The sequence below is a fragment of the Fistularia commersonii genome, chromosome 5, assembly GCF_037954325.1.
Source record: "Fistularia commersonii isolate RoL2024-O1a breed Wild chromosome 5, RoL_Fcom_v1.0, whole genome shotgun sequence".
NCBI classification, from domain to species: domain Eukaryota; kingdom Metazoa; phylum Chordata; class Actinopteri; order Syngnathiformes; family Fistulariidae; genus Fistularia; species Fistularia commersonii.
Window position 1 is genome coordinate 4,019,440 of NC_141288.1, and position 26,720 is coordinate 4,046,159.

The window sequence follows — 26,720 nt, forward strand, 5'->3', positions numbered from 1 at the left end:
TGAATGAGAGAGTAAATGTCTTACATTTGGCCCTGTTATTGACTTGCGACCTGTCCAGGGTGAACCGTCCTCTTGCCCAATGACAGCTGAGACAGGTTCCAGCACCCCTGTCAGGATAAGGGGTATAGATAATGAATGGATGAATATAGCATCATGCACATTATTTACTTTGTCATCCTCATGTTCGAGGTAGACAAGCTGCTAAATGTAATTCTCCACCTGTCCCACGACGGGGCGAACTGCATATGTACCCTGCAATATAGGACAGTGTGACTGGATATCCTCTTTATTTCAGTGCTGGAGATGTCCAAGTTATACACCCTGTAAAGTGGAGCAAACGTCACTGATTTTTCACCCATTTGTAAAAACGTCATGGATTTAAAAATTCGACTTTCCCTTAGATTTGTTTTTACCTGATCATGCATTTTTCAGAACAGATAAGTTTCAGGTTTGTCTTTTTAAAAACCCCAAATGACCTTGAGAGATTAATAAACACTTCAAAGTGTCAAAAACATACTTTTAACTGAGATTAACAACAAGTTAGTGGTCACACGGTTGGTTACGGCCCCTGAAATAGCCCTGTTAACTTGCCGCGTGTGTGTGTGCACTTGAGTTTGTGACGCAGGGAGAATGTGACCTCATCTGACCACTGAGGGGTTCGAGGACAACGGTGGAGATGCGTGTTACCGCTCGGTTGTGTGTGGTGTTTTTCAGGCGGGCCTGCAGAGCGGGCCGGACGCAGGCATGGCCTTGTCATTTTGCGGCAACATCTCTGCCTACAGCGTGGATAACGGCGTGCTGAACAACGGCTGCTTCGTGGACGCCCTCAACCTGGTCCCACACGTCTTCCTGCTCTTCATCACCTTCCCAATCCTCTTCATTGGTACGTGGTGATGGTTTTTGATATTATCAGATAGCTATGAGTGTAAAATGATTTCTCAGGACCAGTCAGACGATTGAAGGTTTCTATTGGGATGGTTAATCAGCCAATCGGGGTGAAGGAACACGCATTACGGCAATCAATGAATGACGCAATCTATCAATGAGCAACCAATCTGAATAACAGGAAACGGGAAGGTTCATTGCAACCAATGTTCCCTCTAAGCTGCGCAATTGTGCACTGCACGCACACTTGGCGCACAAGAAAACCTATCCAGCGCAGTGAGCGCATTGCAAATGAATTAGATATGTAACATTTTTTTCTGTATCATTTTGCCGTGTAAGTCAGTGAGTGACAGGTGTCCAGCCAATCATATGATACGATGGAATTACACTACGCAGCCAATCACGGCATTGACAATACTTGCGCACGTGCTCTGCCCATGCACGCTATATAACAATAATAACGGTGTGGCGGAGTTAAGTGACGCTAATGCTAACCCCTTATCATGGCGAAAAGAGCGCCCATGTGATGCGTCCGCTCACCAAACTGAAGTAAAAAAGAAATGCGGTTCTTTTAAGTTGGAACGGCTGTCAGAGTATGTGCAAATAGAAGAACAAGCGGTGAAACTGGGTGAGATTTATTTCTTTTTTTGAGTGAGAAAGGTCCGGTCTGCAAAACATGCAGCGAAGCTAGAGCAGTAACTTGATTATTTTAATAAGCCATGAAACTTTCAATGATCCCAGGTGTGATACTGATGTGTGGCCACAGTGTGCACATCTAATGTTGCTCACAGTGGTCCTCAGTGTGCTCAGGGAGGTTTTCTGAATGCTCAGACGTATGAAAAATTAGAGGGAATATTGATTGCTACCACGTTTCTTCACATGGGAGACTGAATTTATGGTGTTGTTTTGAAAATCAAAAATGCCCGTGTTTGGGTCCACTTGGTAAACAAAAAGTGACCAGCGATTCCAGTAACCGCCTTTTCTGCTTGCTCTTCAGCAGTTATCGGCCTCCTCGTGTTTTGAACCCACCCCACCAGAAGCCACCGGGGTTTCCTGTACTGGGCGGTAGTCGAATCAAACCTTGGGGGTCAGGGACTTCTGGTTGTCAGCGTACTGATGTGGGGTTTTCCTAGATGTTTGCCGCATAAGGGTTTCTAACCTGATGGATCATGCAGTTTGTCCAGGGGTAAAGTCGAGGAGCAAAAGATGAGTTCACATGAGGAACAAGTAGAAGTTCCCCGTGGCTCTGAAGAAGCAATAAGGGACCCAGTCTGTGTCAGAGATCAGTGAGAGCTTCGCCTTCCCTGCTGAATGTCAGATGTCAGGATTTGAAATAATCCAGCAAAGATTATGGGAGCAGACAGTTTGACCCCTGTGTCTGATGTGCGTACATATTGTCTCGGATGTAATCCATTAGCGCCGTCAGTCAGTGTCAGTGAAAAAGCGCGTTACTTGTGAGGCTCATTGTTACTCTGTCTCCATGACAACAGAGAGGCGTAATGAATGAGGATGAAGTACTGAGAAGATGAGAAGCGTGAATATCAGAGGGGGATCAAATCTGTACTCAATAAAAGGTTTTGCAACCAGATTGAAGAGCTGTCAGTAGAATCAGCAGGAAAAGGAGTGTTTTTTAACGTCCAGCAGGGGGCGACTGCGCCCGTTCCAAACGAAGCCTGTGATTGGCCCGTCAGCCAGGTGGCAATCAGCTGGCATGTGAGTGGCCGTCCGAATCTCGGGCTGGTTGCTTGGATACCGCTTAGCGTCACACACGATAACGAAGGGACGGGCCGGCCCGTTGTTACCATAGCATGTCCATGGCGCCCGCAGGAAGAACTATTAACCTCTTTTCTTTGTGTCAACATCTTTATCTTGGAAGCCTCAAAAGTTTCACTCTCCCATCTGCCTTTGGTTACATTCCACCATCAGTTGTGTTAACAGGATTCTGAAGTTATTCAGACCCAAAGCGCCGAGCTCCAGAGCTGCAGCTGGACAGGAAGCGTGTCTTATACAACCATTGGTCAGGAGTCGTAGGCTTCTGGATATTTCTCCACCTCCACTTTCAGTCTCCTTATCCATATTTCCGATCAGAGATGCGTAAAAACTGATCAACCTCAAGGTTGTGACTTGTAAACAGGCGTCACAGCCTCCGCAACTCCTCAGGATTGTTCGCTGAGCGCCAGGACAGCGGTCAGAAGTCTCGGCCAGGTTTCGTTCTCACAACGAAAATAACAAAGCTCCGGACGTTGCATTCTGTTGTCAGAACTGAAGACCTGTTTACTTTGCCGAATTTGAATCCCTTCACGTGAACGACATAGGAACAGCCATGCCAAAGACAAGCTTATTTAGAAAAATGTAAGTATAGCCTCGGTGAATTGATGATTTCCAATAACACCAGTGGATTTTCTCAAAGAATGATTCTTAAGTAAAGGCTGTGGGAGGATTTGGAGCAGATGCAGGATTATAATCTGACAAAAGGTCATGCTAATGAGCATGACCTGGTGTCCATCGGCACACGTGGAGTCACGGTGTGTATTCCATGCATTTGTGTGTCTTTCATGCGTCAGAATTACATCACGGGTCGAAACCGTCTGGGAACGGTTCCTTCACACCTGCTGGGAGAGCCGAGCGGCTTCTGCCACATTAGGAGGGGATGAGGAAGATCAGTGCCGTAATCCAGAGCAGATGTGCTAACTTTTACCAACACACACACTCAAATAAAGCAGCTTTGATGACAGGATCGGTTTTGGATTCGACAGGGAGTGATTTGCTGCCGGAATCGGCAAATCTGTTCAAGAAAATAAAAGGCGGACATGTAATTTAATTTCAAAAACTAGTGTGGAGTGAGTTTGATTAAACTGTTTGAACCAAGGAGTTCCATGTGCAAAACTACAAATATATGAACCAAAAAAGTCTGACTCAGTGACTTATCATCAAGTATTTATTTATTTTTGTAATTACTCGAGTCTGAAAAAAAATTGAAATACTGAAAGCCATTGTTTAAATATTATTTAGTTTTCATATTGTTAATTTTATTTTGGATGCAGGAAGATTGAAGGAGGGGGTTTCTATTAAAGTCAGTGTTATTGATTCTCACTTCAGCTGTGTTGCCTGTGTGTGTGTGTGTGTGTGTGTGTGTGTGTGTGTGTGTGTGCGCGTGTGCGTGTGTGTGTATGCGTGCGTGTGGAGCAGATTGTCTCCCGGTGGGAGGGACGCAATCTGTTCACACACTCGCCTTCTCGTTCAGGGGCGATGGATAGTCAGTCAACATTGAGGTGAAAAATAGATTTATGGTTTTCTAAGCAAAGGTTAAAAAATTTCACAGGAGTTGACTGCAAGTCAATTTAATAACATCCCAATCCTTGTGTGTATGTGTGTTATGTGTGTGTGGTAGTAGTTTATGGGAATGGCTCTGACCAGAAGCCCCCTCTGTCCTCCCAGAGGACTCACTAATTGAGGCTTCCTGGTTGTGGTTTGTATGGTATTTGTCCCCCGAGCCTGTGAAACGGCCTCATTCCTTTTAGTTGTAAGCAGAAATAAAGCGAATAAAGACAACGTCCAGTCTTGCAGTTCACATTGTTGCCAACCGCGAGGGTTCAACCGGAGCTGCGGCGGGTTTTCGGGATGGATCCTGGTTATCAAGGACTTAATTCCATCAGGATCTTTTTTTTTTTTTTTTTAATTTAAATAGAATTGTATTAAAACAGTGGAAAAATTCCATCATGAAACAAATTGCGTTCCCCTCACCATGGTAGGGCGCTGCTGATTTTCTGACTTTGTTTCTGAGCTCACGCGTGCAATAAGAAATAAAACCAAAAGCTTTATTTTATGCTGTAAGGACAGTAAAGGAAAGGGATGAGGGAACGACAAGAAACTCAAACCTGCATGCCGAGATGACTAGAAGCTCCTCGATCAGGGTTTTCTTTGTGTCTCTGCTAAATGTTTCCTAGATTTAAAAGAACCGAAAATCTTGCGTCATCCGTCAAACACAATCCCAGCGTGTCGCTCTAGGAATGCTGCGGTTTATCGACTGGATGACGAACGCCATCTTGGCTCTGAATTACAGCTTCTAACTGTCAATGGGCCAATAATGTTGACAGAAACCGACAGGTGCTTTTTCATCGGGCACAGTGAACATTTAATTGTTGGAAGTCCAATAAAGAATTCTGCTGTCATGTCTTATGTTGAAAAACACTCCCGTGTATGTGCAGGTAATTGGTTAACAGCAAATTGTGTTTCCTGGCTGTGTCGGAAGGTAAGTGAGGGTAATATAATGTCTGGTCTCAGTCAGCTAACACTGATTTTCACGCAATGTTTTCAGTGATGACATGTGTGTGTGTGTGTGTGTGTGTGTGTGTGTGTGTGTGTGTGTTTGTGTCCCTCAGGTTGGGGCAGCCAGAGCTCCAAGGTTCAAATCCATCACAACACGTGGCTTCACTTCCCCGGGCACAACCTGAGATGGATCCTCACCTTCTCCCTGCTCTTCGTGCACGTCTGCGAGTTCGCCGAGGGCATCGTCTCCAACAAGTGAGGCAGTCGGTGTCCGAGGAGGACGTTCCACCCGCTCCGTGAGGAGGACATGCCGCTGATAGTCCCTCTCGCCTCTATCTCCTTGCAGGACGACCAGCCACCTCCACCTCTTCTTGCCGGCCTTCATCGGCTTCATCGCCGCCACAACATCGGTGGTTTATTACCACAATATAGAGACGTCCAACTTTCCCAAACTGCTGCTGGGTGAGCTTGAATACAAAAAAAAAACAAAGTTGTCAGCAGGGTCGGTTCAGTGTTGAGAACACTTCGCATGATGTTTTTTGGGGCGGCGGTTGAGCGATGGGAACCTCACAGCAATAAGGTCCCGGGTTCTATCTTTGTAGACGCTTCAAGTTCTTTCTGGGTTCTTAGCCAGGCTGTCCGTCTTCCTCCCTAAAAGACTCAGCGGATTTATTGAAGACTCTAAATTGTGAATAAGGGAGAGAATGTTTGGATATCTCTTTGTGTTACCCTGTGATTGACGCCCCCTTCTCAATCTCAGCTTGGATCAGCTCCAGCTTCCACAACCCTTGAGATCCTTTGTACACATAAAGAAGATGATGATTTTTTTGGTCGACCAATCATTGAAGAGGGGAAGTGACTCTTCTTCCCGAAGTGTTTACGTACAAAGAAAACCGTTAGTGTCAGATTTGGGGGCCCCCATTTTCATTTTTATGAAATAGTACCTCGGATCCAGGGAAGCGCAACTTCCAGAAGGGGGCGGGTCAGAACAAACGGACTCACGCAAGAAGGTACGAGTCTAGAAGTAGTCAGCAGCGATAATTAATCACAGTAATTTAAAAAAAAAAGCTGTTAACTGAGCAAAAGTCGCTTGTAAATCGCTTTCATGGACCCATGAGTTGACAAATGCACCAAATTAAGATGGTCAGATAAGGGAGCTGGCTCGTCTTCCAGATATAGAGCAGACGCACGAGAGCTGTTTATCTTCAGCGTATAAAATGACCATTCAGCTTCAAGAGTTTCCAGACGTCAAAACTAAAAGCCCGCGGGATGAATTCATTTACACGCATCACCATCCTGGCAGCACGGCCTTCCAATCATTTCTTCGCAGCTGCCGCCTCCAACTAATCGACGAACCCGGCGGGAAACGGATCCGAAAAGCACGAATTAACCAAAAAGCCAGACGCCGATGCTGAACGCCATCGCTTTGCGGTTTATGTCTCACCACCTCCGTAGTTCTCTTCATCTACTGGGTTCTGGCCTTCATCACCAAGTCCATCAAGCTGTGGAAGTTTGTGGAGTATGATGTCGGACCGCAGCACCTGCGGTTCTGCATCACCGCCCTGCTGGTGGTCCTGTACTGGCTGCTGATGGTCGTGGAGATCAACGTCATCAGGGTTCGGGTGAGAGCTTCTCTTCTTCTTATGAGAGGAAACAAATCTCAGGGTAATGCAGACATCTTTAAAAGATATACTTCAAGAGATTAACGGAGCAAAGGATAAATATTTAAAATGAAGCGTAATCAAACCATTTCATTAATAAACTAGCCATTTTATTCGTAAACATCAGTCTCGCAGGCCGATCTGGAATTAAACTTCTTACTTTGTACTCTCTTCACGAAGGAAACGATCAATTTTTATTTATTTATGTTTCTTAAAATACCCGCTTGTGTTTCCTGTGTTTTAGTACTCCCCTTTCTCTTTTTTGGCTCTCTTGTATCCCCGCAGAAATACGTGTTCTTCGCCAACCCGCAGAAGGTGAAGCCGCCGGAGGACTTACAGGATCTGGGCGTCCGATTCCTGCAGCCGTTCGTAAACCTGCTGTCCAAGGTGGGCGCCGCAGGACCGGCAAAACCACATCCTCAGTCACTGCTCGCCTCGTACGCTAAGAAAGACAGTAGAATAGAGGAACATGTGAACTCTGAGAGAAGCGTTTGCTTGCTTGCTTATATATATGTTTTGAATTGTTGGAGTTTCTTTCCATTCTTTCATTGGTTTTGAAAACGGACGTCTGTTTTTGCACGTTTGGGAATTGTTGTCGTTAAAAGATTGGTTTCTTGTCATTTTTCATAGATATTTACATAAAATATCTATTGTTTTCCCAGATTCTTTTGGTTCAACCGCTCCTAGCTCCGTGATATATTAAATATTTTAAGTAATTTTAACCTCGTAAGGTGAAAAGTGATCTGAGTTGAAGTGAATTTATCGGTTGTATGTCTCTCTATCTGGCGCTGTGATTGACAGCTGAGCTAGAATAGTAAAATCGTCTTCCTTTCCTTAGGCGACTTATTGGTGGATGAACCCCCTCATCATCGGGGCCCACAAGAGGCCGATCGAGCTGAAGAAGATCGGCAAGTTGCCCATCGCCATGAGGGCCCTCACCAACTACCTTCGGCTCAAAGATGCATACGAGGACCAGAGGGTGAGGGGCCGGCAGTCCTGAACCATTCATCACATTTATCACGTTACTGGGATTAAATGCACATTTTTTTCTAATATAATATATTTTCTAATCTAATATATACCCATCTGTCAGGAGATCGTAGCATCGTAACTAGCGTGGGCTTTTTCTATGAAATGTAATTAATACCGTGCTAGATATAGTGAGGTTCATATTGTTGCATTCTTAAAATAATTGGTAATTTCTTGACACTTTTTTTTTTTTTTTTTTTTCCTAAATCAACCGCTTTTATTTAGCATGTGGCTCCGTTTTTGGTGTTTTCCGAAAAACTTTGAAAAAATTGTTTTAAGAAGGCGGCAATATGCGATAGAACACTTCTTTCAGATTCAGTTCAAGTTTTTAAAGATTTTAGATCTAGATTTTTTTTTTTTTTTTTGCCTGTTTTTATCTTTTAGCGTTCAATGAAACTTGCATGGTCCATACATTTGGAAATTACATTCGGTAACATTTTGAGTCATCACAACAACAAATTTTACTAAAAAATCTCTTGGAAAAGTATAATGAAGTGGTCCGCTCTTGCATTGGGCTTTAAATAATTCTAGTGGTTACTAGACCTTGGTTACTGCCAATGGACTTGGTTACCGGACTAGATCACCGAGAACCTCCTCGGCTCTTTGTGACTTTTGGAGTGTCCCGCTGCTCACAGACCCCCGAGGACCCCAGTCGAGCCCCCTCCATTTGGCGCTCCATGTACCGAGCGTTCGGCCGTCCCATCCTGCTCAGCAGCACCTTCCGCTACCTGGCTGACCTGCTGGGCTTCGCCGGACCCCTCTGCATCTCCGGCATTGTCCAGAACCTCAACACAACAAACACAGATGCAGAAGAGGTGAGACTCGGCTTGCGTGTTTCCTTCTTCTTTGGAAGACCCGTGCATCGGGTAGACGTGTTGAAAGAAATCTTCCCCTGCGGATCTGAGGGTGAGTTTTAATGCTGGCATTGTAGAAAAAGATTAACAACTTTCCCGGTTGTATTTTGTCTGAATTTTTTTATTTAAAAACAGACCTCAACAAATACTGCTGACTTGTCAGCATATTTAAAAGTTAGTCTCTTGATTCTTGTCGGCAGTATTCCTGTCTGGGTAATACCGGGCTTAGACTTTAAGACTTTTGCAGTCGCAGACTTGAAACTGAACGTCAGAAAGAAATCTTCCGTGTCTCGCAGGACTCTTAGTGGCCGTTAAGTGTGAGGTAGTAATCTTACAGTCTGAGAGCAACTGTGGCCGTCTTTTCCTATTGTTGGGCTCTACGGCAATACCAAACGTGTTTGATATTATCGCTAGTCTTTCAGTCTTTACAATGACGTGGCACAATCAACTGCCAGCAGATGAGCTCCGGCGAAACCGTAAAAGGAAACCTGGTAGACAAACAATCGCCGGAGCTGTATCGGCAGCAGAGACGGTGTTTCTTTGCGGTACGGATGAACGGTATCCGCGAAGGACGTCCCAATCTGAACGGAGCATCCAGAAGCAGGAGCGGATGGTGAAGCTGTGGGCAGAACAGCCCGGCTTGGACGATGTCAACTCGTATCGTATCATGAATGAATGGAGAGGGAAAAGCGATGGACTGAAATTGCAGAGGCTCTGCAAATACCTGCTGAAAACATTGCATGTTAGGAAAAAAAATGCTGAAAGGATCTAGTTGGCGTTTTCCACGAGTCTTTTTCAAATCCTTTTAAAGTCTTCAGACGTGTTGGTGGCATAAGATTGTGTCAGTCCTCGGTTTGCAATGTCCTCGAGGTGTTTCATGGTCACGTCGCCATCTTTTTCGACATTTCTCACGATAAATTTTGATGATCTTGAAGAGGCATTGTTTGGGTTTGATTCTTCTGAGGACTTCTTGGTTGGTCATTCTCTCTGTCTACATTTCAAAAGCATTTACCGGATCTTTCATTGTGCTCAAAATGATGTGTTTCTGTCCCGTAATGTGATCTTGAACAGACGTAAGAATTATGACCTTGTCTGCAGACGTATTTGGCATCTTGTTATAACTTCGCTCATTTCAGAGAAAGCTGTTGCAGCAACTTTCTGGTAAAGTCGTCTGTCTTGTTTGATTTTATAGCCTGAATAATACAGACGTTTCTGTTGCGTCTTTTTCGATCTTGATTTCTGAGCTACGTCCTTTCTTGCTGAACACCATGGTCTTCATTTTCTTGCCGTTCATCTTCAAGCTGCTCTCCTCCCTTACTTTGTCAACCATGTTCACATTGGTCTGTTGGTCCTTTTCACTTTTCCACAAGGAGAACAGTGTCATCGGCAAAGTCTTGAACACGGATTCCCACCGTGTGGATGCCTTTGAGATTCTTGAGGTTTTCTTGATTGAAGAGACGCTTGTTCCTCGCTGAGTGGAAAGTACTGAACGCTGGAAGGCTGAGGGCAGAGTGGGAGGTTCTGGCTAAAATCATAGAAGGTGGTGCACAAGGAGGGACCTATGATGTGTGTGTGATGAGCGAAACAGCAGGTGTGGAACAGCGTGGAAGGCTTGCGACCAACACAGGACGGGACCGCGACGCAAGCGTCATGGCTTTACCTCTAGAGACATCAATTAACGAACTTTTCTTCTCTTACTTGTGGCTCCAGAGCCCTCCGTGGGAACATAACTTCGTCTCTGTTTATACAAGATCATTTTATTAGTGGTTACGTGCAAGACTCACACACACACACACACACACACACACACACACGCACGTACAGTAATTGCGTCCCGGTGTGTCACTGGAGTCGGGCGGTCTAATCAACCAATGAATGACTCACTCGGTGTGATGTCACCCAGGCGTTAGTCCCGGCCACTTAGTGAAGTGTGTGTTTTTGAAGACAGACAGAGCGTCTGCCGGGTAATCACATGGTCACGCTTACGCAGACCCACGCTTGGACGGAACTGCCTGCCTGGGAGGACCCGCACCGATGTAATAAAGGGTTTCCCAAAGTTCGGCGGTGGAATTATGTAATCGGCTGACAATTAATGATAAGAAACCAGAGTGTGTGGTTTTTTTTTTTTTTTGTTGTTGTTGAAAAGGTTAGCGGAGTCTAACCATTACACATTCTGCTTCGTACCTGCTGACCCCGGAGTCACACAACGTCACCACGGCTGGTTACCCCTGTGCTGCGAAGCGCCACGGGTGGAAGAAAGCGGCGTTATATGAATCATTCAATCGTAAATCAAATAGAACCCGCTGGTTTAAAAGAGCGCGATGATAAACAAGCTGCTGTTTGAAAAGCAGCAGGTGAATCACTGATGTGTGTGTGTGTGTCCACATCAGTGGAGGCAGTGAATAAACAGATTTAAAATAAGAGATGTGCAAATGTGGGGAGTATATATTCTTCAATGTGACATAACAAACTTTTCTTCTTGCAAAATGTGGAATTTTTGCGTCATGCTGGTGACGCAAAGCAGCAACTATCTTTCCATACCCAGGGATTACAAGAGAGCGAACACAGACATTTCAGTAAATGGTGTGTTTGGCAAACGCTCAGCAGATGGCGAAATCTCCGCCAGGTGATGGGCAGAAGGGACACAGCTGTCGTCGACGCCGGTTTTCTCACTCGGCCGACGTTCGACGCCGACGTGCCGACAGGCCTCGTGCCCGAGCACTTTGGCAGGCAGCGAGGACAGAGAGCAGAGCAGCGCTGCATTTCTGAGTGGCATGGAAAATTCCCAACTCGCATCACACTCCGCGTGTCAGAGCGTGAAGTCCACCGGCGCTTTCCGATTCCCGAGTTTTCTCCATAATTATGTGCGGGTGATGCGGTTTACGGTCGCGACATCCCAGTTGTGTGCGATCCCTTGAAGCTGCGCTCGTTGTTGTAGGAGGTCTACTTCGGCGTGGTGTTCATACCGTCCACGAAGCTGCTGCAGAACCCCTCCGTCCTCGCCGTTCTCCTCTTCCTGGCCCTGATCCTGCAGAGGACGTTCCTGCAAGCCTCCTACTACGTCACCATAGAGACGGGAATCAACATGCGGGGCGCTCTGCTGGTGGGTGCCGCTGGAATATCCTCATGATATGACACCATTGATGTAAAAAACAAAACAAAACTGCTTTTTCAAAAAAAAGTCCTTTCAAACAACCTGTCCAGTCACATTTCTTGCACACTTGACCAGCAGATGAGTTTTACTGGCTGTCATCAGCTCTTAATGTGTATCTTAAGTACAAAGTAATGGAGAAAAACATGAAATAAGGCTTTAAAAGAGGTCAAGTTAGCTAACATGAGGCCGTCCCGTCTGTCCTTTCGAACCTAAACCCGCTGAAGACTCTCTCCTCTGAACCAGGCCATGATCTACAACAAAATCCTGCGCCTGTCCACCTCTAACATGTCCATGGGGGAGATGACACTCGGGCAGATCAACAACCTGGTTGCCATAGAGACCAACCAGCTCATGTGGTTCCTCTTCCTCTGCCCCAACCTGTGGGCCATGCCGGTGCAGGTACTGCCGCGTCCCGTGAAATTAAAAAAAAAAAAAAAAAGACAACGTGAAGACGCCGACGCCCGTTCTGTGTCCTGTCCGGCAGATCGTGATGGGGGTGATCCTCCTCCACAACTTTCTGGGCTCTAGCGCCTTGGTTGGTGCGTGCGTCATTGTTCTACTGGCTCCGGTTCAGTACCTCATCGCCACCAAGCTAGCAGACACACAGAAAAGCACGCTGGTGAGTGCTTTTCTGCCCGAGTCCCGTCCGGTACGAGTCCATCGGCAGACAGATACATGTGTTGTCCCCCTCTGGCAGGAACACTCCACGGATCGCCTGAAGAAAACCACAGAGATCCTGAAGGGCATCAAGCTGCTGAAGCTGTACGCCTGGGAGAACATCTTCTGCGACAGCGTGGAGGAGACCAGGAGCAAAGAGCTCACCAGCCTCAAGACCTTCGCTTTCTACACCTCCATGTCGAGTAGGGCAACAACCTGCCGCGCTCCTTTGGACAAAAGCGGATTCGTTGCTCGCTTTGCACAAACGGTCTTTGTTTTTATTCTCTTTTTGTCAGTTTTCATGAATGCTGCTATTCCCATCGCTGCTGTGCTCGCAGTAAGTCCATTTCCACTGCAACCACTTTATTCAATATGTGCTTTGTAGGTAGTTCTGTTTATTTTTCTGTGCAAATTCCTTTTCGTTGCTTCATGGGAAAATCACATGAATAATTGTGTGTAAAACAACCTACAGAAAAAAAGCTAAATGAGAAATAAGCAGCTTAAAAAAACTCAAAATTGCTCCAAACGATCCAACAATCTGCAAGAAAGATAGCAGTCGTAAATCTAAAAACTTGACCATATTTTCCGGACTATAAGGCGCATTGGGATATAAGCCGCACCCAATAAATTTTAAAAGAAAATAATATTTTTACATGTATCAGCCGCGACGGATTATAAGGCGCAGATATCCACGATGTGAAATGAGATATTTATACAGAAAGCTTTTATAAATGTTTATTTACATACCTTAATTGTTTCCAACATGGCTGATCAAACACTGAAACCACTGAAGTCTTCTTCAGTTATATAAGTCGCAGGGTTCAAAGCGTTGGGGAAAAAAGTAGCGGCCTATGGTCCGGAAAATACGGAAAATTTAATTGATAGACTGAGACAAGAAAAGTATATTTATAAATTTGAAGCAAACGACAATTTTGGGGCATCCCTCTTGGCAAAAAATGACTTGGAAAAAACAAATCAGAAATGAATATCTTCAAATATGATTAAAAACCTTAAATATTATTAATAGGCTGAAAAAAACAAGAAAAGTTTATTGATGATTTTTAACTTTGTTATTCAGAGTTTAAAAAGGAGCAAACTACATTTTCTTTGGACCACCCGCTCGGCCGATTCAGGCAGGGTTTGTTGATAAATCCGGGCGTAGGTGACGCTGGTGTTTCCCTGACAGACGTTCGTGATGCATCACTCCATCAACAATAAGTGTCCGAGTCCCTCGGAGGCCTTCGCCGCTCTGTCTCTGTTCCACATCCTGGTCACGCCTCTGTTCCTGCTCTCCACCGTCGTCAGGTTCGCCGTCAAGGCTCTTGTCAGGTGAGTCGGGTCGCTCCCGCCACGTTTCTTTTCCTCCCGGCTGTTCCCGTCAACGTCTCCAGCCAACCCCAGTCTCTATATCATCATCCCCGAGCCTGTCCGTCCTCCTCACTCCCAAAAAAAGAACCTCCGTCTTCTCCACCTTTCCTTTCATACTATTTTATCACACCTGACAGCTGTTCCTCCAGCTGTTCCACCCTGCTTGAAGGTGTTTCTCCACCTCTGCTCCACCCTCTCTGTTGCTCTGGACTGTTGACCTTCAGTACTTCAAGTCCTCCACCCTCTTCAGCTCTACTGTTTTATCAGTATATTTTGTTTGGCGCAGGTTTTATGTTGGTTGTTTATCCGGGTTTGAGAGCATCTGAAGGAGGCTTGTGCCCTCCTGAGGCTGCGTTCGCTGACTGTCGTCTCCGTCGGCTTATTAAATCAGCGAAGAGTTTGGCTGCTGCCGAGGAAAAAGCGAAGCACAAAACCCACCAAGTTCTCTCTCTGTTACCTTTTTCAAAATGATGATTCCGCCCATATTTGGAGACCTCGGTCAGATAAACCACAAAGCTATGCCTTCTCACCTTCATTTTATAGGGATCATTATAAATGAAAAGTAAAGTTCAATATATGCAAAAGTAACGTGTGGCATATATCCTAGTGACAGTAAAGCAAAGCAAAAATCTAGAGCATGAAAAAATACTCCCCAATGTAAAAATAGAAAAGAAAAAAATCCCCTATGGAATGGAGGAGGGAAAAACTCAGTGTTTTTGTACCAGGGGACTTTAACTCATCGTGATGGAAATAGCCAAAGAAGAAAGTACTTTAAAGTAATCAAGAATCAACACCACTGTTATTTGTGGAGGAAAAAAAAAAAACAAATTCTGTAATAATGACAGTTTGGATCAGGAAACATTTCAGGCTCCTCCAAAACTCTGGAACTTTGTTCCTAAATAAGCTCCAGACGCCCCCGGTAAAATCAGACGATTTAAAAGCACAGCTATAGGAGTTATACTTTTTAGCAGTGAGGAGCGTGCGGACGGTGGCGGCCTGAGGTACTGCAACTGCCTGCGGCGCAAATACGCCGTTTGTGCGACCGAATCCGTGGTTTTGGGGCCGGCAGAGAAGAGCCCGTGAACTCAGCGAGGAGGCCGGAGTGTCCTAGCGCCCTGCAACTGAACGGACCCACTTCTCAAATCTAATTAAAGGAAACGCGGAGGGGGGAAAAAAAAAGAAAAAAAAGAACGACAGCCGCGAAGAGAAACTCGAAACTCCCGGGAGGTTACCCGCTGTCGTCACAGCGACGCTAATGTATGCACTCTATTTCTGTGTGATTGTGCGCGTGTCTTTGCATGCGTGTTTACGCTCGCAGCGTCCAGAAGCTGGGCGAGTTTCTCCAGAGCGACGAAATTGGAGACGATAGCTGGAGGAACGGAGACATGTCCCTTCCCTTCGAGGGCAGTAAAAAACACCTTGGAGCGGTGAGTCCTGAAAACCCCCCCATTTGTGGAAAATGAATAAAAACGACATCTGAATGTCCCTGAACTCAGTATCACTGTCAATCAGAGATCACGTTAGTCCGATCAGATCAGACCTGTTTCACCAAAGACGGACTCCGAGTCAGGCTCGGGTTTACATGTACCTTAATTAACTTACATTAGGTTTCTCCGGAGAAACAAACCGATGAAGGAAAGTCCGAGCTTCTTATTTAAAGCTAACCTCCAACCTCCCCTCTCTGTTTTGCATTTTTTTACATCTCCCTCAAGACCAAGGCCATCAACAGGAAGCAGCCGATGCGCTACCAGATGGACAGCTACGAGCAGCCGAGCAGAAGGCAGATGCGGCCCAGCGAGATGGAGGACGTGGCCGTTAAGGTCAGGAAAGAGTCGGAACCGGCTGAAGTCTCGGGGAATCCAGAGGCCTCTGAGGATGATACAGACTGTGGAGAAGGGAAAACAAAAAAAAATCCCAGATTTTGGTGAATTTTTGTTTTTTAAATCCACATTTTGCATCAAACTCCCAAATTTGATTTCCACAATCATGTCAATAATGATTGTTTGAACATTTATATTTTAAAACATGGAGCTACTTGTTCTATCCCACGAAGGTTAACGGGCAAGAATGGTATTTCAGGAAGTTCACAACCATCACAAGTAACTAAAAGCATCACTTTGAGTATCACCCAAAAAGTTTTTTTTGCTAGATCATAAACCACTGGGACTGTTGTTATATTTGTGTTGGTGGCCGATAACTTCATCCGACTCCCGATTCAGGCTGTCCTCGCCGAAGAAGGACGGCGTCTAGATCCCGGTCAACATCTTTGAACCGGTTTTAGTGATTCCCTGGGAGTCAAAGTGAGAACGGGATGTTGGATGGTTAGAACGGATGCAGCGAAGCATCCAAAAAACTTTTTCTGTTGTTTTTTTAGAGTGGGGTTTCTGTAGTTTCTCGATTTGTAAAACAGGAAGTCCTCGATTTGCGACCTCCTTGACCTACAGCGTTCCTTGGTTACATCGCTATCTCCCATACATTTTTCAGGAAAGTCTTTTTCCATCATTCAGACGTACGGTGTTTGTGACATTAAAACAAATTTCAACCGTTTCACATCACGCCGTAGGAACAGAATTTCAGTGGTGGACCTCCTCTATATAAAATTATTTCGTTAAATAGTCAGTGTAGTAAAAGAGTAGTCACTCAAATTTTATGTAAACAGAAGTTCTCAAAGTAGGACAAGGCATATTAAAAAATTGTATTATTGATTTGTCATCTCTTGATACAAAAAACATTGACTATGTACTTATTTCCTCATAATTGATAATAATACCCCTTCGCTGTCACCCTTTACCCCTCAATACCACCTCGCTACAAAACATGAGCAAAAATTCATTGAGTAATTTTTCCTCACCTGAAAATTAAAAAAAAAAAAACTCTTTTACAAACACCTTAGGAATTTTCATGCCAAATGGAAATGATCTAAATTGCTATTTCCATTAATCTGCTCGTAATTCAGGACTCAGAATAGAAGTGACAAACTCAGGAGCCCTCATATATCTTTCAGCAGCTGGTTCCTATCTCTTCTATTTGTATATCCCTCTGCTTTTTTTTTTTGTTGTTGATGCGTGTCATCATATATACAGTGTGTGTGTGTGTGTGTGTGTGTGTGTGTGTGTGTGTGTGTGTCCATGCGCTCTCTTTCTTCTCAGGAAGTTCAGGATTCACATGAGAATTTGTTGCCCTGTAAAAGGCCTGGTGAAAGTGTCCGGCTTTTTCTCAGCCCCTCCGTCTTCCTGTCGCATCCCTGCGGAGCCTCGCTGCCGAGCAGACGAGGGGCCGCTAATTACCCAGAATTCTCCGGGCCGCCGCGAATCTCGCTCGCTCGCTCGCCCTTTCGCCGAAAAGTGTGAGAGGGAGTCACACACTTTAACCGCAGGAGATGTGTAAACGTCAACCCCCCCCAACCTGCTTTTTCGCAAAAAAGTATCTCGGCTTTCTCACCGCGAGGGAACAAAGATGCGGGTTCTCCTCCGTGTCCTCGTGAAGTCCGTATCAAGCGGAGAAGAAAACTCCGGGGGGGGGTCGTTAGATAAAATAAACACTTTACAAACAAATAAATTTAGCAGATGGGAGGAATGTAAACAGCGCGGTGGGTGTTTGCGGCGACGGGAGGGTAGATCAGGAAACGGGGATTAGATAGGAAGCCCGGCCACGTAACTCTCGCACAGGAGCCTCTTCTCCTCTGACCCTCGGATTATCGGGTAATTTCTGTGAACTTCTACTTTATTACATCGGGTGAAGAGACCTGCCGGGATTTGTTACGAAACCTTATTTGTTTTATCATCAGGACTGCAGTGTTTTACTTTTCTGTGTACAGTAATACCTTGACTTACGGATTTAATCAATGGCGTGACTGAACTTGCAACTCAATTTGTTCAAATATCAACTTAAAATGTCCCCATTGAAATTAACTGAGGCGCTATTAATTGAAAAAGAAAAATTCTTCCTATAAATAATGAATTGTAAATAAAAAAATAATGCATTAATAAAAGAGAATGTAAAGGAGTAGATCGGCAGAGGAGGTTGGAGGAGTTTATTATTTCTCGCTCTATCGCTCAACCTACCTCACTCGCTCGCACGCACAATGCTACAACGTATTGCTAAATGTAACTTGCACACTATGCTATACTATGAACTTAATTTAGCAACTTTTAAAATGATCAAACCATCCCCCAAATCGGTCCCAGTATTTCACCAACAACAACTTCTCCATCTCTTCATGGACAAGTCAACAACACACACGCCTCACTTGTGTATTTTAATGTTTATCACTGAGCAACCTCGTGGCGAGCGGCGCGTCTGACGGTTTTTTTAAACACCACCACAGCTACGGCCATGTTGGTGTATAACGGAAAAATCAACCTTGGAAAATTTGTAAGTTGATGTACTCGTAAGACAAGGTACTGAAGTCTCTCCCCGGACGGTGTATCCTGGACTCCAAATAGACTTTGAGCTCAGCTCCGAGGAAGGCAATCAATAATTTCGCAATGCTTTGCATTTGTTTGGCGGTTCTTTCCAGCGCGTACTGTCCAGGTGTGCCTCTCCATCCCACCTGACCGGCTGTCCGACTGTCTCCACGCCGGTGTTTGTTCCTCCCTGGCATTTCTGCCCATCAGACGAATAACATGAATTATCAATCTGCCGTTCTCTCGGCGGCCGGCGTTCGTCTGGCCTTCGCCTGAGAACGATTCGTAGTGGGAACGGCTGCGGGCAACCACCCGCTCATGTTGTCCTGCCCCAGATGTTATCGGGGACTTGTTTGGAGAAAGTCTGTGTGTCCTCAGGCCCCCCTTCACTCTCACGTTACTACAGTTCATTTGCGGTGGCTGCTCGGTTCTGTCGCCCCACTCGGACCAAGCGCAGTGTGTGTCCTTACTTGTGCAACGTTGAGATCTTAAACACCGCCACAAACGGGGGGCAGGGAAGCGGGGACGTGACAAGAACAGCGTCGAGTGTTGTGATTTCGAAGCAGAGGCTGATTTAATACCAATATATCAACAAAGATGCCTAAGTTTGAACCATCTGCACATTCAAATCAGTTCACTTCCCTTCCGTGACCGTACAATCTTTTATCTCCTCAGGTGAGCAACGGTTTCTTCACCTGGGGAAGCAACCTGTCCACGCTGACCGACATCAACATCCGTATCCCCACAGGTGGGTCTTTGTCTGTCAAAGGCTGAGGCGTCTCAGCGTGATGGACTTAAAATGACCATTATAGAGACAGAGATGATGATGATGATGTGTTGCCCTGCCCAGATAAGCATAAGGTTTTCTCCTTGTTCTCCGTCTTCGGTCCAAAAACAGTCCGCAGGTTCTTCCAAGACTCCGAATTGTCTGCAGGTGTGAATGAGAGAGTGAATGGTCAGATTTCTATACAGTAGAACCTCACCTTAATTTGTTCTTTGACTCGGCGAACCAGATCAGTCTTTCCCACTGATATCACAAAAAGCCCATTGGTCTGTTCTCCAGCACCAAACAATAGGCTGCATTCTTTCGAAACTTTATTTGGGGAAAAGATAACCTTAATCATTTCTGTTTCTGGTGTTGTTTCTTTTCATGCTAGCACTTGTACTCTGTGTTTCCTTCACTAAATCAGCAAAAATACAGCCTTCTCACATGAGAATGCTATGAGAATGCTAATGCGCTAATGCTATCTCCAGCTAGCTGTCTTTCATGAATCCAAATTAACAAACACTTCACTTTCCTTCATTAGCATAGTCTCCCCTTTAGCAGTCTTTAGGGCATTTCTATTCTTCAGAATCGTACAGTTGGTTGACTTAGCCATTTGTGCTTAACCCTTTAGCTATCATTTCCCTCTTGTAATCGCATGTCATAGCGCTCTTAATAGCGCTAGCACTTGAAACCAATTTGGAAGCCATAATGAGGGCTAACATACTGGAAAAAAAAAAACACAAAAAAGTGAAGTAACGGCACAAAAAAGTAATATAACAGTTGAGCACAACGCTGAACAGTGTAAACAACGCGGAGTAGCGTGCACGACTGATGCTACAACGGCACAACGCAGAAAGCCTGTGAGTTTGTGTGGTCATGCACCAGTCTTATTCACAGATTGATTTTAGAATTTGCTCGAAAACTCGTAGGTCTATTTGTTCATATTTTGGGACATTTGTAAGCGCAGGTTCTACTGTATACTGTATGTGACCCTATGATTGACAGATGACTTCCCCGGGTTAAACCCCGACCCTCACCCAAACCAACCTCCGCCCCGCCACCAAACTGAATGAATATTGAAAGGTTTGGGACAAATAGATGCTTGGTATTGATTTTAACTGACTGTGCCGTATAAATGTTCTCGACGGACAGTTTTTATATTCTGTCTTTATAATGTAGAAGGAACCAGGAAGCAATATTTGAGGTGGATTCTCTCCGCGCTGCCGCCATGCACTGAAAAGTGTTGACGTGCAGTAAAAGCACTTTGTCGCTGCAGGCGCCGTTTCAGCGAAAGGTCAGGGAAGCGGGTCGTGTTCGGCCGTCCGTCGACAGATGGACCGTTGGGACGAATCGCACACTCCCTCAGGAGGCAACTCACCCGCGGCCCTGTCCCGCCGCTGAGACACACAGCTGCTGGCGTCTCATCACCCAGACCAGCTGAAGCGCATGTGTGTGCGTGCGTGTGTGTGTGTGTGTGTGTGTGTGACAATTTATATTCACTGGACAATTTTAGAGATTGAGTCGTCGCTCGTAGCTAGGTTTTGGGGGTGTGTGTGTGTGTGTGAGGTCACACAGAGAGGATTACGAAAATTACTTGTGTGTGTTTCAGATTTTTAAGAATCAGCATCAGGGCTATTTGAGTTCTGCTTGAGAGTCGTATATCGTGTGTGTGTGAGAAGTTTCAACCTCACTTTATCACTGTCTGGTTAGTCAGACAGGTTCAACCTCTGACTTTCGTTTTTTCCCACAAATCTGATTCACTCATTTCGGCCCATACAGCAGCCTGCGGGAATCTTAATAAAATCAAGAAATGTTGTTTTCACGTTGAGTATAAAATAAGGCACATAATAAAAAGGTTTAAAACATGCCAGTGACAGGTCATTTAAACATAAACAATCATAAAGGAAGCACCAAACAAATGAGACCCCTTGATTGTAAATCTCCCCCATCTAGCCAAAGATTTAAATGATTAAAAAAGGAAAACAAGATGCATATGTCATCGTCGTTCAATGTCAAATACCTTATTGGTTCTGGCTTTCCAGGTCAGCTGACCATGGTCGTGGGCCAGGTGGGATGCGGGAAGTCCTCGCTGCTGCTGGCCATGCTGGGCGAGATGCAGACCATCAGCGGGCGAGTTCACTGGAGCAAGTAGGTCGCCGCCGAAAATGTCACTGCCAGACTCTGGAGACCAGACGACCTTTCGTTAGCATCTCCCATCGGCGGAGGCCGAGAACAACAGAACAACAGAGCATCTCTTGTCTTTTCACTTTTTTCTTCTCTGCCGTCGACCAAAACAAACTAATGAAGAACAAATAGCGTAATCAAACCTGGTTTTAACTGACGAACCCCCTACTCACGTTTTATAATAACGTAGCGCAATACGTTATTATTATTATTATGTCACATCCACCGAGGTTAGTGAACCATCACTGGGTTGGAGTTTGGGAGAACGGTGCTTTGTGGGTGGATGGTTAGTATCGCCTCCACGTATCACAATATTCTTTGCTGGGAGGACAATATTAAATGTTTTTACAACAAATTGGACGCTTCCATGTCGATTCCATCAGCTCTTGAATCCAATAGTACCTTCATTCGTGTAATTTTTTTTTTTTTGTATACGGATATGATTATCTCTATCTTACTATTGTTTGTCATCTAGGGCTGAAAATATGATTTTCAAGTGGCGAGATGTCAACTTACAGGAAAGTAAGATTGTGATTCATGGTGTTATTGGTCATAGCGGGGAGTCCCGCGGTGGAGCCCGGGAGCCTCGAAGGACCACAAAGTGATCAGCTTCATCTCAGCGGTCAAAATGTTTTTTTTTTTCTACACACTGGAAGAAACTTTCTTCTGGGAACAAGATAATTATCAACATTCGCAAGTAAATAGTCTTCCGGGGATGAAGTTACTCCTGTGTGTTCTAGATCATCCTGTCGGATTAGTGGGATTTATCTCATGTGCTCGATGTTGCCTAAGCAGTAACTCGTGGGGAGACGTGTTTCCCGTGTCTTATCTTGCGTTCGTGTGGAAAAACAGCAACAAAAAAGGAGAATTCTCCGTTTCCGTTGAGCAGAGGGTCACCGTGTAGAGCTCCAACACAGAGTCAAGACCTCATGCTAACCTCTGCTGTGTGTGAGTGTGTGTGTGTGTTTGACCTCCTGCCTTCTCCTCACATTAGGCTGCCCGATTGTGTGGTGGTCCACGAGGGGAACATCAGGTATTCTCTGACTCTCTCTCTCTCTTATTCATTTGTTTGCACAGAGATCATCTTATCCGTTCCCCTTCGTCTTGTCACATCGCTGTTTTTTTTCCGCCGTTAAAATCCCTCAAAAGAGCTGGAAAGTTTAAGACCTCGACTCCTTTCGATCCGCGGCGAACGCCGTCCCTTTAGAACCCAGTCGAATTATATTCTGCCAATATTCTGTCGGATTATATTCTGCCAATCTCCTCGGCCAGTCATTGATCTCGGCGCCGCAGACACAGGAAGTGACCCTCCAAAACTACAACACCACCCTTGTATGCTCACTCAAATGAATCTGTATGACGTCACATCTCTGTCACTGGCAAACTGGTTACTTAAACAAGGCTTCATCAAGCTGGGTAGATTTTTTAATTAACTCTTTAAAAGGTGATGAAGATATTTGTTTTTGTGTCCGGGTTTCGGTCGATTTCTGCCAAATAGGCACTTAACGTGTGTGTGAAAGGGCAAAAGGGATTTTTGTCCCCCAGACATCACGCAAACATCACAACGGGTTCGCAACTTTGGCTAAGAGATTCACGTCAACGGAGTTCAGGCCCTCACACACACACACACACACACACACACACACACACACACACACACACACACACACACATTATCCAGTGCGAGACATCATTGACGAAGTAGCCGCTAAACCTAATTAGCCGAGTCAGAGAGCGAGTGCCTGGCTGCCTTCTTTTTTTGGGGGGGAAGGGGGTAATCTGATTAGTTCGATGTCACGTCTTCAGCTTCACCCGCCTCCCCCTTCCAAAAAAAAAAAAAAGAAGAAGTTTGTTTTCCGTCTCTGTCGTCTCATCTGACCTCCAGTCCCCGTCTGGAGCGTCAGATCTGGACATGGAGTTTCACACGTGCAGTCAGGGGCGTCTGTAAAAACCGGACCAAGGGGGGAGTTTGGACTTTTCACGTCCTCCGGCCCTCAAAAATGAACGTGCCGGAGAGCGATGACCCTCCCCAGCTGTTCCTGGAAAGACATTCAAGCTTAGATATAGTTTTCCATAATTCCGGTACTTCATTTTTGCCTGTTTATTTAACTTCATATTATAGTTTGTATAGAAGTTTCTATCACCGCGTTTGGACCCGTAGTTCTGACAGACCCGGGCTGGTGCTGCACGTATGAAACTGGTCGTGTTGTGTTGCTCACACACACACACACACACGCGCGCACAAACACACACTCTCTCTCTCTCTCTCCTTCTATTACTACTGCCTGGCGGCTTTAACAGCTGGTCAGGGACAGAGGAGTCTGAGGAAGACGCCCGGAGGTACCGCTCCTTCTCTCTTTCCTCTTCCTGATCCACATCTGAAGTGATCCAACTTCTTGCCTTTCCTCCCGCTGTATCAGTTTTAACTCCGCTCATCATCCGCCTCCATGAAAAGACAGTCTGATCTTAACCTTCAGCTGCTTTCACTGACACGTAAAGTGTGGACACCACTTTTTAAATTTGCAGTCTCCTCCCATCGCCGCTCCGTTCCAAAAGCTCTTTGTGTGTTCCAGAAGAGAAAACCGTCCTTTCTGGTCCTCTCTTCTGCTACCAACGTGCGAGGTTTTTGCGTCTAATACCCCAGACATACCTCGGCTTTTCTTCTTTTTCCTTTTTTTTTTCTTATTTTAAGTCGCTCATTACGCCAACGCCCCGAAGAGTGGAATTTCACCAAGCGCATCAAAAGATGCCCAAGCCCACTTTTGGCCCAGCAGAAGCAGAATTCGTGGGCGATCTTTGACATCACTTTGACAGCGATACATCGAATTGAGTAAAAAAGTCCAAATGATTGCTGATAAAATTTTGTGCGTTTTAAGCACATCTTTATTTACATCCTAATTAATGTTTGTAGATGTTATAAAAACTATGAAGTCCTGTTAAAAAAAGAGAACTTATTTCATCATTGTCCATTTCTTTGTTTTGTAAAACCTAGCGTTTTTTTTTTTTTTCTTTCAAGAAAAATATTAGGCGATCAGTATTAGTTAATTTCTGTGACCCCGCCCTGTACAGTACAGACAGTGGGACAGTAAATGAATGAATGAACATGATAAGAAAATGAATTTAAGTTTGACTTTAAATAAATGATCCATATCAGAATTTTTTATTTAATCGATGAACAGCAAGTCAATCTCAATGGTGAACGTATTCCCTGTGGCAAGAAGAGGCATCACAGCACCAGACGGCATGTATTTGGCTTGAAAAGGACAACATTAACCACTTTTTAGAAATTCCCAAATCAATGGCAGACTGGCGTTCCTCTTTGCTTACTAACATTTTATTAATCTGTAGTATTGTGGAGGTTTGAAGACTAGATCGGATTGGATTCCTTGTTGTTTCAATTGGTGTTTGTCCTGTGATCCATCGTCGTTGTTGTTGTTGTTGTTGTTGTTGCTGTGGATGCCGATGGCGTCGTCCTTAACCCCATCCATGATCCATATCTGACATTTTGCTGTGGATTCGTCCTTCTTTGCCCTCCCTTTGACCGCCCAGGATGTTTTGGGATCCGCATTCATAAAGCTGGTGAGAGCAGGAGTGCTGCTCTGGTACCCTCAGTTTGTCTGAAACTGAAAGCAGGCTGGGTTTCGGTTTATTTTTCCCACTTCTCAGTGAAATACAGTGAAATCTTTAAAAAGGGGTTTCGTTTGAGCAGCACTCGTCTCCCTGTGGCTTTATGAACAGCAGAACGGGTTTTCCTAAAATTTGTTCGTTTTTTTTTTTGTCCCTCTCCTTCACCAGCAAGAACAGATACTCCGTGGCCTACGCCACCCAGAAGTCCTGGCTGCTCAACGCCACCGTGGAGGAAAACATCACATTTGGCAGCGCCTTCAACAAGCAGAGGTGGATTTTCATATTTGTTACATTACATTACATTGCATTTGGCAGACGCTTTTATCCAAAGCAACTTACAATAGAGGACATAGGGACTGCAAATACACTTGCAAATACACGATGCACAGGAAATATACAGAACAGTAAGCTTGGGTTGGTGAGTTTTTTTTTTGTTTTTTTTTTTGACAGAGACGTACACAAACGTACACACACACACTGCATAGCCTAACTTGCTGCCAACCTGATCTGGGGCATCAGCGCAGTAAAAAGTCCTGAAAGAGAAAAGTTTTTACCTGTTTCTTGAAGGTTGAGATAGATGATGCTAGTCTTGTTGCTTCTGGAAGTTTGTTCCACCACTGAGGTAGTAGAACTGAGAACAGTTTTGCCTGAGATCGCTCAGAGCGAGCAAAAGGTACTGCTAGTGGGTTTGTATTAGAGGAACGCAGCTCTCTGCCGGGAACATAAGGTCTTATCATTTCGTTCAGATGCATGAAATTGCGACCTCGTTTCATGCCTGAAGGTGTGTGTGTGTTTGTGTGTGTGTGCGCGCGCATTGACGATGGAAGGCATCCCCCTTTTTGTCTCCTCAGGTACAAGGCAGTGATCGACGCCTGCTCGCTGCAGCTGGACATCGACTTGCTGCCTTTCGGAGACCAAACTGAGATCGGAGAGAGGGTAAGCATGAAAAAAGAAGCATCTGTTTATTTGTTCGTCACCAGGACGACGATGTGTTCCTTCAATATTTTGTTTTTTAAATGTGTACTGGTTGCTAGATCGGTTGCATTCTGAGAGAACAGACAGCCTTAAAGAACTGGAGGCATTCCAGCAAGAACATTACTTATGTTATCTCAACAGGCAGATTTCTGTATGGTGTTTTTTTTTTTTCCCCCCAGGGGATCAACCTGAGTGGCGGTCAGAGGCAGAGGATCTGCGTGGCCCGGGCTCTCTACCAGAACACCAACATCGTCTTCCTGGTGAGTCCCACCTCTTCATCCGCAGGTGGAGATGCTCCGCCGGGGCGGACGGATAGCGTCAACGCTCTCTCTTACGACACCGTCCTTGTCGGTTGTTTTTCCCCGCCGGGACGAGGAGGCGTCCCCGTCCCCTCCTTCTTTCTCTTCTTATCTCTCCGCAGTTCTGTCGTGTTTTTTTTTTTCCTTTTCAAGTCGGCGCTGCCGCGAACTCAGTCCAGCCGCCCGACGTTCCCTGGCATTCCTTTAGACGCTCATCACACTGTGTAATGTCTCGCCCGGCGGAGGCAAGCACGCCTCTCGATACGGCGAGGAGGGACTGTTTTTCTTTCATTAACGACTCCCCACCGCTAAGGTGCAGCTGCTTCAATTTCCCCATATCTGATTCCCGGGGCCGGACCGTACGTCATGGCGAAATGCATAAAATGATTATAACATAACTCCCAGAAAGCAAAGGCACAGCCGGGGCTCGGCAGGACAAAGGCCTCTCCTGGACGTTCAGCAGTTTACGACAGACATTTTGAACCTTCCTGTTTAAATCTTTACCGTTTAATATGTGTATGGTAATGTTATTTTGTGCAAAGCACTGGGGTATTTTTATCCACACTCTGTACGATATTTGGAGACA

At 45.3% G+C, this 26,720-nt stretch overlaps 1 protein-coding gene across 6 annotated transcripts in view; it reads left to right on the forward strand.

Moving 5' to 3' along the window:
• The window catches only part of abcc9 (ATP-binding cassette, sub-family C (CFTR/MRP), member 9), a 45,931-nt gene that overhangs the window by 1,093 nt on the left and 18,118 nt on the right, over nt 1–26,720 (forward strand). For 3 of the 6 annotated variants that reach the window (XR_015106140.1, XM_086146537.1, XM_086146536.1), the window contains 21 exons: nt 715–883; nt 5,268–5,409; nt 5,501–5,616; nt 6,610–6,776; nt 7,101–7,202; nt 7,654–7,794; nt 8,480–8,659; nt 11,637–11,801; nt 12,096–12,251; nt 12,337–12,471; nt 12,550–12,712; nt 12,806–12,846; nt 13,696–13,838; nt 15,196–15,304; nt 15,590–15,697; nt 18,959–19,031; nt 21,092–21,197; nt 22,228–22,266; nt 25,029–25,130; nt 25,712–25,796; nt 26,015–26,095. Coding sequence is in view for 4 of the 6 variants with exons in the window: in XM_086146537.1 (XP_086002663.1) it covers nt 745–883; nt 5,268–5,409; nt 5,501–5,616; nt 6,610–6,776; nt 7,101–7,202; nt 7,654–7,794; nt 8,480–8,659; nt 11,637–11,801; nt 12,096–12,251; nt 12,337–12,471; nt 12,550–12,712; nt 12,806–12,846; nt 13,696–13,838; nt 15,196–15,304; nt 15,590–15,697; nt 18,959–19,031; nt 21,092–21,197; nt 22,228–22,266; nt 25,029–25,130; nt 25,712–25,796; nt 26,015–26,095 (2,493 nt within the window). In the remaining 2 variants the exon portion in view is untranslated. The remainder of the gene's footprint in view (nt 1–714; nt 884–5,267; nt 5,410–5,500; nt 5,617–6,609; nt 6,777–7,100; nt 7,203–7,653; nt 7,795–8,479; nt 8,660–11,636; nt 11,802–12,095; nt 12,252–12,336; nt 12,472–12,549; nt 12,713–12,805; nt 12,847–13,695; nt 13,839–15,195; nt 15,305–15,589; nt 15,698–18,958; nt 19,032–21,091; nt 21,198–22,227; nt 22,267–25,028; nt 25,131–25,711; nt 25,797–26,014; nt 26,096–26,720) is intronic. The other 3 variants (XR_015106141.1, XM_086146538.1, XM_086146539.1) reach the window with 2 other exon arrangements.